General features: G+C 33.1%; 1 protein-coding gene across 2 annotated transcripts; it reads right to left on the reverse strand.

Moving 5' to 3' along the window:
• Positions 1 to 585: 585 nt before the first annotated feature.
• LOC143254390 (uncharacterized) lies at positions 586 to 9745 on the reverse strand. 2 transcript variants are annotated; one of them, XM_076509494.1, is made up of 4 exons: positions 9633 to 9745; positions 9167 to 9243; positions 5669 to 6081; positions 586 to 3112 (listed from the first exon to the last, which is right to left on the reverse strand). In XM_076509494.1, the coding sequence occupies exons 3-4, from the start codon at positions 5675 to 5677 to the stop codon at positions 977 to 979; spliced, it is 2145 nt and encodes a 714-aa protein (XP_076365609.1). In that variant the 5' UTR covers positions 5678 to 6081; positions 9167 to 9243; positions 9633 to 9745; the 3' UTR covers positions 586 to 976. The 2 variants fall into 2 exon arrangements, with proteins under 2 accessions (XP_076365609.1, XP_076365610.1); XM_076509495.1 differs by lacking the exon at positions 9167 to 9243 and having other exon boundaries at positions 9633 to 9707.
• Between the last annotated feature and the right edge of the window lie 3679 nt (positions 9746 to 13424).

A 13424-nucleotide genomic window follows, 5' to 3' on the forward strand; every position in this document is an offset into this window, starting at 1 on the left:
TTTTTTTGGAAATCAATATCACATATAGGTCAGTTTTTGTAAGGCTTCATTTAATTTTCTGTGACCTTCAAAATTCATTGTGCAGTTTCACCCTGCCTCACCGAATGGTTATATCTAAACCAGTTTAACTAGACTGTACGCCAGCCTTAATAAACATTAATATGTAAGTTAGTATTAAACTTTGTGATTGTAAACGAAGACACTTTGAGATAAATAAATGTAGATTGCCTTACTTCCTCAGACTTTGATAAAGGCTTCAAACCGTAATTTTTATCATTCTGTAAGCATGTATCATAGTAAAAACTTACAGTTGTTACCTGGAAACTTCCATGTAAATATAAATACACAAAGAAAATAGTATATGCTGTTCGAAACTTTAATCAGTATTTTGATAGATGTGTTTATAACTGATAGAGCTCATCATGTGTTCAAGTTTCTCAGCACAAAAATGTGTTCGAATAAACAAAATTCCTAATTTATTTGAACTTCCAGTATGTGATATTGTTCCTCCAAAAGACTTGTTAGTTTACCAGGTAAAGTTTAAATACTGCATTGCTATATTCATATCTGGAGCAAATGAAATATTCCAAAACTTGACAATCATGGTAACACATTTACTTACATTGAAATATACAATTACATTAAGACATTTAAAATAGACACGCCCAGACTTCTGCAAATTTCTTTTTCGTAAAAACATTTGAAATATGACTTTCATGAAAATTTTTAACGTGAATACAAAACAAAATTTAAAAAATTGTGAATCGTGTCCGAAACAATAGAAAATTAAACTTGAACAAATATCGCTTCACATGAACTAAATCTGAGAAAAAAAACCCCAACATTTTCGCTTTAACACTAATTTTTGTACACATGTCAGGAAGCTAAATGCATTTTAGGACGTTTGAGATTTTTTACAATACAAAATAAACCCAAAAAGTTACGAAAAGTATGAGAAACTCGCGCCTTTCCTCTTCTATTTAGAAACGTATATAAGTGATTGTTGAGAAATTGGTTTGATGGCTTTTTGCTGAAATGTATTTGGTTCATTGCGAGAATAACCTGTCTGATCTAAATCTATTGTGTTCTTGCCTTCTATTGGTACAATGATTGGAGTATCTTCCTGTGGGGCAGGAGGGGGTTGTATGGAGAGGTCATTTTCGATTTGTTGTACTGGTGCAGAATTACTATTTTCATATCCTAGCTGAAAGATTTCTTCAGCTTTACCCTTTGCTAAGGGAACAGATGTGGCTCTAGAAAGCTGTTGAAGATTGGCATTATTACCTATCCCAGTAAAATAAACTTCACCTTTTTGAGCTGATTTAGGAAAGGGCTTATATTCATTTTGTGTAGAAGAACTGATCTCGTCGGTATTCAAGACTGATTGAGAATAGGCTATGTTTGGAAGTGAAACCGGTATCTGCTCAACTGGTTTAGGTGCAAAAGAGAACTGCTGGTTATTTGGAGATTCAATGTCAGTGGGAACGATATTAGTGGCTGAGTATTCGTGACTGGTGACTTTATCGAGATTTTCCTGGTTATTAAATTGAATTCTAGAAGGGGGAATTATTGATGAATCATACTTATTAGATTCTATGTTTGTCTGAGACTGAATAAAGTCATATTCCGTATTTTGTGACTGTAACTGACTCTGAACATATTCTGTCTGAGTTTGGGCTGAAGTAATCGGTTTTTGAGCATAAGTTTCCACACCTGGATTATATTCTACTTGAGTGTTCTCAAAACTTGCCACACCACCACCTGTCTGATCTGGTTCTACAGACGGCAGATCGTCAGCAATACTATCTTCTTCCTGATCATCTTCCAGTTGAAGATGAGATAAAGAAGCTCGATTTTGATCGAAACTAATTTGTTCCTGACCATTTTCTGCTTGAAGCTGGGACAGGTGAGCTAGGTTCTGACTGCCATGAAGTAGTTCCTGACTATTGACTGCTTGAAGTTGGGCTAAAGCTCCCACATTTTGACCATAACTAGCTTCTTCGTGACCGTTACTCGTCTGAACATCGGTTAAAGTTTCCAAAATGTGTTCTTTACCATTAATGTTTTGAAACTGAGCTAAAGTTGCCGGATTTTGAACATAAGTTGTTTGCTGTTGTTTGTTATTCGCTTGAAATTGAGTCAAGGGTGTAAAATTTTCAAAATCACGAGTTATTTTCTTGTCATAACCTGCCTGAAGTTGGGCTATATATGCCTGATTTTGGTCCTGGTCATTATTTATAGGTTGAGTTGCTAAATTTTGTTCTAAACTAATTTTCTTCTGACTACCTGTTGGCTGATTTATGGCTAGTGGTTCCAAATTTTGACCAAAAGTACTTCGCTCATTATCAGTTTGTACTGAAGATGTCAATGCCTCATCCAAACCCGTTAGTTCTAAATCATGGTCATCTTTAAATTTGTCTAGAGCTGGCAGATTTGCACTCAAACTAGATAGCCCAGACTCATAGTCTGTATTATGCGTATCTACTATAGCCAGATCTGCATCATAACTATCATGTTCTTGGTCATTAAGTTCAGGAAACTGACCTAAAGATGTTATATCGTGACTATAACTTGTATGTTCACCAGCCGAACTGTACTGGGCCTGATCTGTGACAAAAGTATCTAATTCCTTAATGTTCTCTGCTATTTTATTCAGGTCTGCTGCAGCTGCTTGAAACTTTTGATAACTTGAATTAATATCAGAATCTAAGCTGTCGGCTATTCCACTAGCACCTGTATAGTCTAGTGAAAGGCTTGGAGGATTAAAATCTGCCAGTGAAATTCCAGGACTGTAGGATTTTGGAATAGAAAAGGTATCTTGTCCTTCGGAACTTGGAAAGAAAGAACCAGATTTAAAATTTAAAGTACTGGAATGGATATCGTCAAGTGTTTCTGGCTGCCCGAAGGAATAAGAGCTGAAATCACCAAAAGCCGAATCGAAGGACTCGTAATCAGAACTTAGTAAATCATCAGTGTGCAAGGAAAAGGAGCTATCTGTTGGATAAAAACTTGAATGCTGCCATGGGTAAAGAGGTTCCTTGAAGTAATACCCGCTACTCCATACTGGTGTTAAACTCGTGCTCAGCATAAAAAGGTAAACAACTAGCACTCCCTGTTGAGAGAGATTATGATAAAATATTAGTTAAAAATAAAATACAAATTATGACATATTGATTAAATATTTTCCAAATGAGAATAACATAATACAGGAACAAAAGCACCTTATCAAAACGATAGCAGAATTAACAGGTGTAGAGTACAGTAACATAAACACATAATTAGTAACTAATTAGAAAGTTCAATGTTAAATAACTTTTAAGTAATTTCATTATTTAGAGAATTGTCTATGATTATGTCCTTCATTAGGCTGTCTGTTATATCTACCGCGGGAAATCGAACCCCTTATTTTAGCGTTTTAAGTCCACAAACTTACCACTGTCTCACCGGCGACATTTTAGCGGTGTGTATGATGCTAAAAGTCAGGTTTCAATATCGGTGGTAGCTCTGTGCTTAACAACAAACACAATACCTCATTATTCATGACATTCCCATCTATTCAAATTTAAATTAGAAAATTGTATATAACTCCTGGCTTATGGTATCATTATTTAATTGGAATAGTTTATTAAGAATAAGAACAATACGAGTTTCTTTTTCTATTGTCAATAAGATATTTAAAAGAATTTCCACATTATATACACTGGCTTTTTCACTGCTTACTGTAACCTCCAGTGTTTTATTCTTCCTTATTTTGGTCAATCTCTAAATGTGTAGCTTTCTAACTTGAAAAAAAATGTTATTAATAGGCAGTTATGACGTGTTTCTGTTATTTTTTCTCATGACATGCTATATGACGTATTTCCGTTATTGTTGTTTGTAGTGCATTGGAAATATACTAAGACTATTTTGAAATTCACTTTTGTTAGTATAATAATTTCACTTGTTTACTTATTAAGATTATTTACAACGTTATAATATTTTCATATAATTACACTTAATTTTTATCGATTTCAAAGGATTTCGCAAAGTTCACTTTATTTTACAATTATAATACAAATGTAGATAGAAACGTGTGGATTTGTTTTAATTTTGAAACAGTTTGAAAGTCATCCTACTTTTACCATATACAAATATTGAATTACAATTTCAAGGAAAAATGTGTGTTATGTTGTTGTCTAAAACATCAAAATTTATAATTGTATTATTATGCGTTATGTACCGATAACGTAATGTACTATACGTTTTCCATTTTTATTTTTAAACGTTAATATAACTCTACTGTTTCCTAGTGACGTTCCTGTACAAATGTATGACATTATTCCGATATATCTCAGTTAATGCACTATCAAAGCTATTTACCGTCTTTACAGTTCTTTTCTAGCATTAAATAAATCAACTGTTTTCCTTGTACAACATATTTAAAAAATATTTTTCTTTAGTTCTGTAACTTACTGTTTATTGCATGTGCTAGCATTCAAATCCCCCATAATTTATTTCGCTTCAAATTTTATGAAATTTCATTTATGTAAGACTTCGAGTCCATTTCTACCTTCATAGAGATCAAGTGTTTGTGAATAAAGCGGAAAAATTTAACACAAAAGTGATTGTGTTGTCTGTCTCTTGATATCACATAACGTTTAATGCTGTTTTAGAAATACTTGTATTCTCTCAATTTTATTATTATTTTTCTCTTTATACAAAGCCTAGTCCTAATTCTCAAAACTTAAATTGAATAGTCATTTTAAAGTTTTTCATTTCTTCAAAAATATGAGTTGTATGAGCCAATATAATTAACGTTTCGGTCTTTTATCGTCTTATTTTTTTGAGAAGCAATGTTCTCTGAAGGTGACTAATGAAAGCAAAACCGTGTTTGATATCACGTGTCTCTTACTATTTCGTCTGGTTTCATAAGGCACTCTAAAGCTGAGTTAGATTATAAGAGTAATAGATGTAAAGTTGAAAGTTTTAATGCCATTTGTCTTTCGTTCTGTCGTCTTATGTTTAGGATGTAATGTACTGTAAAGGAATGTTAGACCAATAAATTAATGTATAAGAAACCAACTGCATAATGTTCTGGTTCTTTTCTAATCCCATTATCCCAAATTGTTTCAATGCAAGGAAAAACAAAACTACAAAATATACTATCTATAATTTTGTGATGACAACAAATACACTAAATCACAGGTAGTCTATCATGAAGTGTGTGATGACAACATTAATTCAAGTACTCTAAATCACAGGTTGTCTATCATGAAGTGTGTGATGACAACATTAATTCAAGTACCCCAAATCACAGGTTGTCTATCATGAAGTGTGTGATGACAACATTAATACAAGTACCCCAAATCACAGGTTGTCTATCATGAAGTGTGTGATGACAACATTAATACAAGTACCACAAATCACAGGTTGTCTATCATGAAGTGTGTGATGACAACATTAATACAAGTACTCTAAATCACAGGTTGTCTATCATGAAGTGTGTGATGACAACATTAATACAAGTACTCTAAATCACAGGTTGTCTATCATGAAGTGATGCTCTATACACAGCGAATGAAAGGAATTTCTAAGTATTGCACGTGTAGTACTTTTGAATATTTCTTTCCAGTTCTAGCAAGATTATAAAATGATTATACAATTCAAGTGTAAATAAAGTAATATTTACCGTCTTCATGATTGATCAGACTCTTTCAGGTTTTTTGATGACTGAACGTCTTCTTTTTGTGACGCAGGTGTAGCAATCGACAAAATGTCTACTGAGACCCTACTTCAAGCAGTGGATCCGAGGCCTTCTTCTGTGTTATTAAGCATTTGTCTCGTTTCTCATCCCTTTAATTTATACCAAGTAATGTAGGTCAATCTGAATGTCGAAAAATATGGACAGCCTATTTTCTTCGATATATATATTCAAGACAATACCCTCCTTCTGAAATATCCTTAAGGTAATTAAGTGACATTGGCTTGTCTACAGGTAGCAGGACAAAGGATAGCTGGCCTTCGTTTGGTCACCTGAGGGGCAGAGATGAGGCCAAATGTGGGTCAGTTGGTTGGTGAAAGAATTTTCAGGTGTGCTGTGTCCTAAATGTTTTCAATGGTTTGGTTTACCCAAAGATTCAGTCATATCATCCACAAAAAAACATAAACAATTCCAGAAGTGCATCCACTGTTTAAACTGAGCGTGATAGTACTTAAACAAGTGTAACAATATATCATATTACGTTTTCGGACAGAGATCATAGTGCAATTTCAGAATCTAACCTTTACATGAAAAATATAAAATATTAACTCTTAGGTTTCGAAAACATGTTTGTGAAATAAGTAAAATACACACTTAAACGTTGACCATTCTCAGTTGTGTGTGTAAATGTACTGAGTTGTGATCTGTGCTGTAAAAATATTCTAGCATTCTCTTTGTGAAAAAGTGACCGTTAATGCACTTCTCTGTAATAAAATACAGTTGTACGAAGAAAAACAGATAAGTGATGTATCAGTAAGTTCTGTTGTTTTGTTTCATATGAAACATTTCTATTTTTGTATTAACATTAGTTAAGTAGACAGCCATTAAATGCGATTTATTACTGATAAATGTAAGTCAAGAGCCAGTAGATGTAATCTTTGCATTAACCTTGTTTGTGTAGAGATACTACATTAACAGACTAGATAGTATATGTTAATAAATCATATCATGCTTAATAAACAAATATTACTGTAAAAATTCATTGCTAATAATTGTATTAACTTCGTGAGTTTATCATTGATAATTAATTATCTATAGCTACACAATGGGCTATCTGTGCTCTACACACCACGCTTATCGAAACCCAGTTTTTAGTGTGTAAGTCCGCAGACATACCACTATGCCACTTGAGGGCAATTATCTTTATCAGTGTTTCAGTGAAAGTAAAGAGCTTCATGACTTAAAAACTCATGATTTTCTAGGTGAAATTTAATTAGTTAAATATTCCATAAGATGTTATCGTTATGTAAATGCTGTATAATTTGAACTAAGAATTTGGTAGAAATCTTTAAAAGTGTAAGTACTTTTAATTTAGGAAACAGTCAACATGCGTTTGAAGAATGAAGCGCAAGGCTGTACTGAGCATACGAAAACGTTCATATTATACAGACAAGTTGTACCGAACTTCCAGTACCGACTGACAGAAGAGGCCTATCACAGCTCGCTCGTAATGTAGCTTTGCACTCGGTAGCTAGCTACACATCAACATCCACTGCCACCTCTTGAGACACCAACCAATAATGGGATTAACCGTCACATTATGACGCCCCAAGGTAAAAAAAAAAAAAAGACAACGATGTTTGTATGAGGGAGATTCGACCTGCGACCCTCTGATTAGGAGTCTAGTGCCCTAACCATCTGGCCGTGCCGGCCATGAAACGTTACCTCTTTAATGCTTTTACTTCAGATTAAAAATATTTTCTTAAGCCAACATTTACTGTTGCACATAACTGTCACAACTGATGAGTTAGGTTTATATACTAATTACTTATAGAAACATTCGTTTCTAGAATATTTTACCTACCATGTATTTAACACATTAAAAATATGTTTCTTTTAAACCTAAAAAAGTGGGTTAGAATGAACTAAAATAAATTTGTTTATATGCCGATTTGATCAGTTATGAGGCATCTTTAAATATCTCCTTTCTCTCAGTGACTCTGCGATAAATATACGAACTTATAACGATAAAAACGAAGTTTTGATACTTGTAGTGGGCATGCACTACAGCCCAATGTGTAGTGGTTCTTTAACGAAAAAAATATTTGTATATATAGTAACGGCAACAAATATTTGTATATATATACAGTAACGACAAAAAATATTTGTATATTTAGTAACGACAACAAATATTTATATATATATACAGTAACGACAAAAAATATTTGTATATTTAGTAACGGCAACAAATATTTGTATATATATACAGTAACGACAAAAAACATTTGTATACATATGTAATAACGACAAAAATATTTATATATATATAGCAGTAAGACAGAAAATATTTGTATAATATATATGTATAGTATTTTAAGCTTTGACAAAGTGTTATTTAGTACACAATATGGACTATGTAAATGGTGTTTTATTTTATTTCTCTGGAAAAAAGTCTTCACAATACTTTAGCTCTTCGGTGCTAAACTTGAGGTCTGTTGTCGCTAAAGGTCTTGGTTAAATACTAGCAGCAGACACAGCAGAAATAATCCATTGTACATTAGGCGCTTAACAACAAAAAAACAAAGTACTGTCATTAGTAATTAGGCTTAACATATTTATAATAAAATGGATATCGGATTTAAATATCTCATTTATCGTGTGTTGTCAAATATAACAATAATGCTACTGAGTTTTTATATTTTTACTGTATAGTTCCATCTGAATAATCTGCTTTTCATCCTAGGTTTAGTAAAATGAATTAAAAAAAAACATTTCAAAAATTCCTTTTAAATGTTAAGTAACTAGTCTATTAAGATCAATGTAGAAGTTATTACACAATCACTTTCCCAGGAATGAAATAAAACCAAACATTTCGTAAATCAATCTACAAAGGTGAACGAAAATTTCACTGAGATTTTGAATTTTCCATATTTGCGATTCCTGGTAAATAGGTCAGAGAAAGCAACAGTTAATGATGAGGTTCCTATTGTTACTAGTCAGGTAAGCCTATTGGTGAGATGCAAACAAGGAACGCTTACTGTTAAGTTGACCCCTTTAAATAATCTAAACACTTTCAACCCGGTTATTGGATGCATTCTGTATGTAATTATTTAAGAAGCGTTAGTTAATCGTGTTAAGGAATTAAAATTACATTATTAGTGTAGTAGTGCTTAAGTAAAAGTAATAGGTTAAATGTGTACCATATTGTTGATTTACTTGTCTGGATACGCCTACGGTTTGCTTTAGTATTATCTATGAGACTGTAGTTAAACAAAATATTTTTAACTATAAAGATTGTCTATTAAATGTGTATGTGTTATGATTCATTAACCAGTATTGGCCGGTTTTATTACTATAATTTTTTGTATGGTAACTGGAAATCGTCCACCGGCACACGAATTATTTTGTTGTAAAAGTTTTGTCCGAAATAAGACATATTTTCAATTATAGATTTCTAGCTTTTAATATAAAGACACAAGTACTTACTCAGTTAAATGGTCCAGTTATTATGTTCCACAAAACGGGGTAATCATTTAGTATCTAATGGTGCTATTTGGGATTTACTAATAAAAAAAAAAAAGAAGGGGAACATTATCTAACGTTGTCTTTTATATAAGTTTGCTTCTTTAACGAGTACTCTCAGCTAGTAATAATAACAGTAATTACACTTTAAAACAAGCACGTGATTAAATCAAATTAAACGGACTTTAACCCATTGAAATTTATTCTAAAACGACAGCAGTGAAATATAACCAATTTGTTCGGTAAGTTTTCCTATCTCCCAACTGGCCTTATGCTGATATAGATGTTTCAAAAGTTCAGTGTGCTTTACCTAAGTTTGTATAGTGTCTAATTCCACGGAACATTTACTGAACTTCTAGAACCAACTTTCATATACTGTATTTTATAATTGTTGACTTCTACGGAGTATCTTACAAAGAATAAGACTAACCTTGTTCGGGATATTAAAAAAATCGTGGCTGTTTTAGTTTACCGCCATTATGCAAAACGACGAACACAAAACGAGGCCTAGCTATCTAATGAGTGAATATTGTTGTAAAGTTCTTATCAATGTAGTTTAAGGTTTAGCCGCCAGTTTTGATTTCATTCCTTTAAGTCGCACACTCAATAATTTTATTTTCGGCCACACATTTTTTACACCTAAAATGCTTTTTATTAGAATTTTTGAACATTTTGTCAATAAACACCAACAAACCACGGCAAATAAGAAAGCGACACTTAATAATAACTAACAGTAACATTAGAATCGCAACCATATTATTCAGAACAGACCTTTACTTTACAGAACTAACCAGAATTTTACAAACTTTAAGGTGGTAGTTTTCCGCGCTAAAATAGTGTTAATATATTTCTTTATGGGAACACTATGGAATTTAGATGACAATTTCTTTGTCACCATCCCCAAGCACTCCGTACACCCGTATGGAGCATCATTATTCATGCTAATTTTTGTTTGGTTTGAATTTCGCTCAAACTTAAAGGAGGGCTATCTACGCTAGCCTCTTATAATTGTGCAGTATAAGACGAGAGGAAAGGCAGCTAGTCATCATCATCCATCGCCAACTCTTGGGCTACACATTTACCAACGAATAGTTGGATTGACCGTCACATTACAACACACCCACGGCTGAAAGGGCGAGTATGTTTGGTGCAACTGGAATTCGAATCCACGACCCTCGGATTACGAGTCGAATGCCTTAATACGCTTGGTCATGCCGGGCTCCTCCATGATAAACTGCTTATATTGTTCTTACTCGCAAACCGGTTTTTTAGATTATAAGCTTTCAGACTAACCGCTGAGCCATTAGAGTAGATAAAAACAATGTAGTTATAGTAACCAAATACAGTGATTATAAAATATTATAGGATTAAGTAACATTTGTAATTTAATATGTATGCTAAATAACTTGTACTAGTGTTAAGAATTATATATTTTCTGTTTAAAAGAACAAAAATTTGTTCCACATCGGAAACACTACACAACAATTTTTTTTAAAGTTTTGCTTCTTGAAAAGATTTTACTGATTATGACAGGTATCTGGTGCGTATTCACAAATATAGTTTTGGTTTTGCTTCATCACGTAGGCACTCTGAGAAATAGACAGTTAACTGTTTACCGGCAATAACGTATTTAATTGTGTTTTTGTTTCTAATACGCCATTAAGTTCAACATAATTAAAAGTGTTTTACTCCTGATTTTCGTTTGTATTCAATGTCCGGTGCATCTCGTTGCAGTGTCCAACAGTGGTCAGCAAGCATTGACGGTTCCAGTTGCCCTGATATCGTCTTTCCATTGTAGCAATGTCCTGACAAAACTGAATATTTCGATGAAACGGTACATGATGGGCAAATTTGGATGTTATTTTCGTGATCAACAGCCAAAAATCCATAAGGAACACCCAACAGTGTTCAAGAAGCAAAAACTTTGTTGTGCAGTGAAATTTACAAATTATTCGTTCTATAAATTAGCACTAGATGGCAACATATTTTCTAATTAACATAAGAAAAATATTCCTTTTGTCAAAGGAATCTAAACGTATCTTTGAAGTTATTCATGGCGAGTACGTAGACAGATACGAAAAAAAATAAATTTATTATGTGAATGTGTTTACCTAACTTTCTCATAAACAACGCTTTTAATTTGACATCCTAACTTATAATAAATACATATATATTAACCTTGAAATACAGGCATCCTAACTTATAATAAATACATATATATTAACCTTGAAATACAGGCTCGAAATTTTCTTTGTGAGTTACGTGTTTTCTTGGTTTTCTTTTAATTTCGCGCAAAGTTATCTGCATTAGCCGTCTCTATTCTGGGCTACTCTTTTACAAATGAATAGTGGGATTAACCATAACATTATAGTACCTCTACGGCTGAAAGGGGAGCATGTTTGGTGCGACGGGGATTCGAACTCCCGTCGTGGGTTCAAATCGACTGCCGCGCCAAACATGCTTACCCTTTCAGGCGTGAGGGCGTTATAATGTGACGGTCAATACCACTATTCATTGGTAAAAGAGTAGCCCAAGAGTTGGCGGTGAGTCATGATGGCTAGAGGAGATAGCCCTCGTGTAGCTTTGCGCGAAATTAAGAAACAAAATATTGTTGTTTGTAAACATTATTATACGCGTTAATTCCTTACATTTTCACGAGACGTTGGACTTAGAATGTTTTCGTTAATGATTTGCTATTCAGTTTGAGGTACGTGAAGACACGTTGTGGCGACAATAGCATATATATTGTTAATCAGCTTCTTCGTGGTTTTACCTTCAACAATTTCTCGTATCTCCATCAACAACTTCCACACGTAACTTCCTACTCCTTTTTAAATCAATTTTAATATTTCAACAGTAATAATAACAATATTTTATACATTCTCAGATACTCGTTACGACAGACTCGAGAAATAGCACATTACGAACAATTTTATAATTCAACGAACTTTCTAACAACAAATAAATGTCTATATTACTTCTAATGAATCCGCAAAGCAAAACATTGATTTAAAAAAGTGCTCCTTTATATTTATCTGAAGTGTAAAGGTCGGCTGTCACAAACTTTTTCCAAACATAATGTGTTTGTGCCCTGCATGGCCAAGCGTGTTAAGGCGTACGACTCGTATTCTGAGGAGCGCGGGTTCGCATCCTCGTCGCGCCAAACATACTCGCCCTATCAGCCGTGGGTACGTTATAATGTGACGGTCAATCCCTCTATTATTTGGTATAAGAGTAGCCCAAGAGTTGGCGGTGAGTGGTGATGACAATTTACCTTCCCTCTAGTCTTGCAGTGCTAAATTAGGGACGGCCATCACAGTGCGAAATTAAAACAAACAAACAAACAAACGTTTCACCAACAGCAAAAACAATCCAAGAGGTGTTATTTATAATAAGAACATGTGGGATTGATTCTTGGTTTAAATAAGAGATTTAACTTCCTTCACAACTTAAATCGTGTAAAGTCGAATGTTCTACACAACAATCATTATATTATAAATAATATTTGTTGGCAAACGCGTATTTGTGTGGTGTAGTAATTCTTGTTTTATATTTTCTCAAAGAACAATAGAATGACAGAAGAAGAAGTTATGGAGGAAATAAAAGGTATGACTTCTGTGAGCGATCCCACCGATAAATATACTATTATAAAAAAAATTGGACAATGGTAAGTTTAAATGTAATATGTACACCAGGAGCTCTTTCTGCATTTAAACTTATAGAAAAGTGTGGTGGCTTGAATATGGTAGGAACTCTTATTAGTACTTGAGTTTTGGTTTCAAATTCTTTATGTCAGTTGTTCGGAAAATTGAGTCCAAAAAAATAAATAATTAACATTTTGTGAAAAGTTGCAAAAGAACGATTTAGGGATTTAAAGTTAAATTTGTAGTTAATAGTAAAATCATAGAGATAAAAAGTTATGTTTTGATAATAGCACTAATTATTTAGTAATACCACTCAACGCATGTTGGTATTTTGTTTAATTTTAATTGTACATTCACTAGCTTTTCTAAAAACGTTCTAACTGATTGAGGATGTGATATTAAGCTGATAATTTTGTAAATTTCACATGAATTTTTTTTTACTCTCTCTTTCAAATTCCTCTATACAATGGGAAACTAAGTTTGAATTTTCAAACAAGGTCTAAGTAACTGTTATATACTTGCTACTGAAATGTGAAGCAAGATGTTTTGAGATTCGCTGCTACAAGTTCCTTTAATCA

The sequence above is a fragment of the Tachypleus tridentatus genome, chromosome 6, assembly GCF_004210375.1.
Source record: "Tachypleus tridentatus isolate NWPU-2018 chromosome 6, ASM421037v1, whole genome shotgun sequence".
NCBI classification, from domain to species: Eukaryota; Metazoa; Arthropoda; class Merostomata; order Xiphosura; family Limulidae; genus Tachypleus; species Tachypleus tridentatus.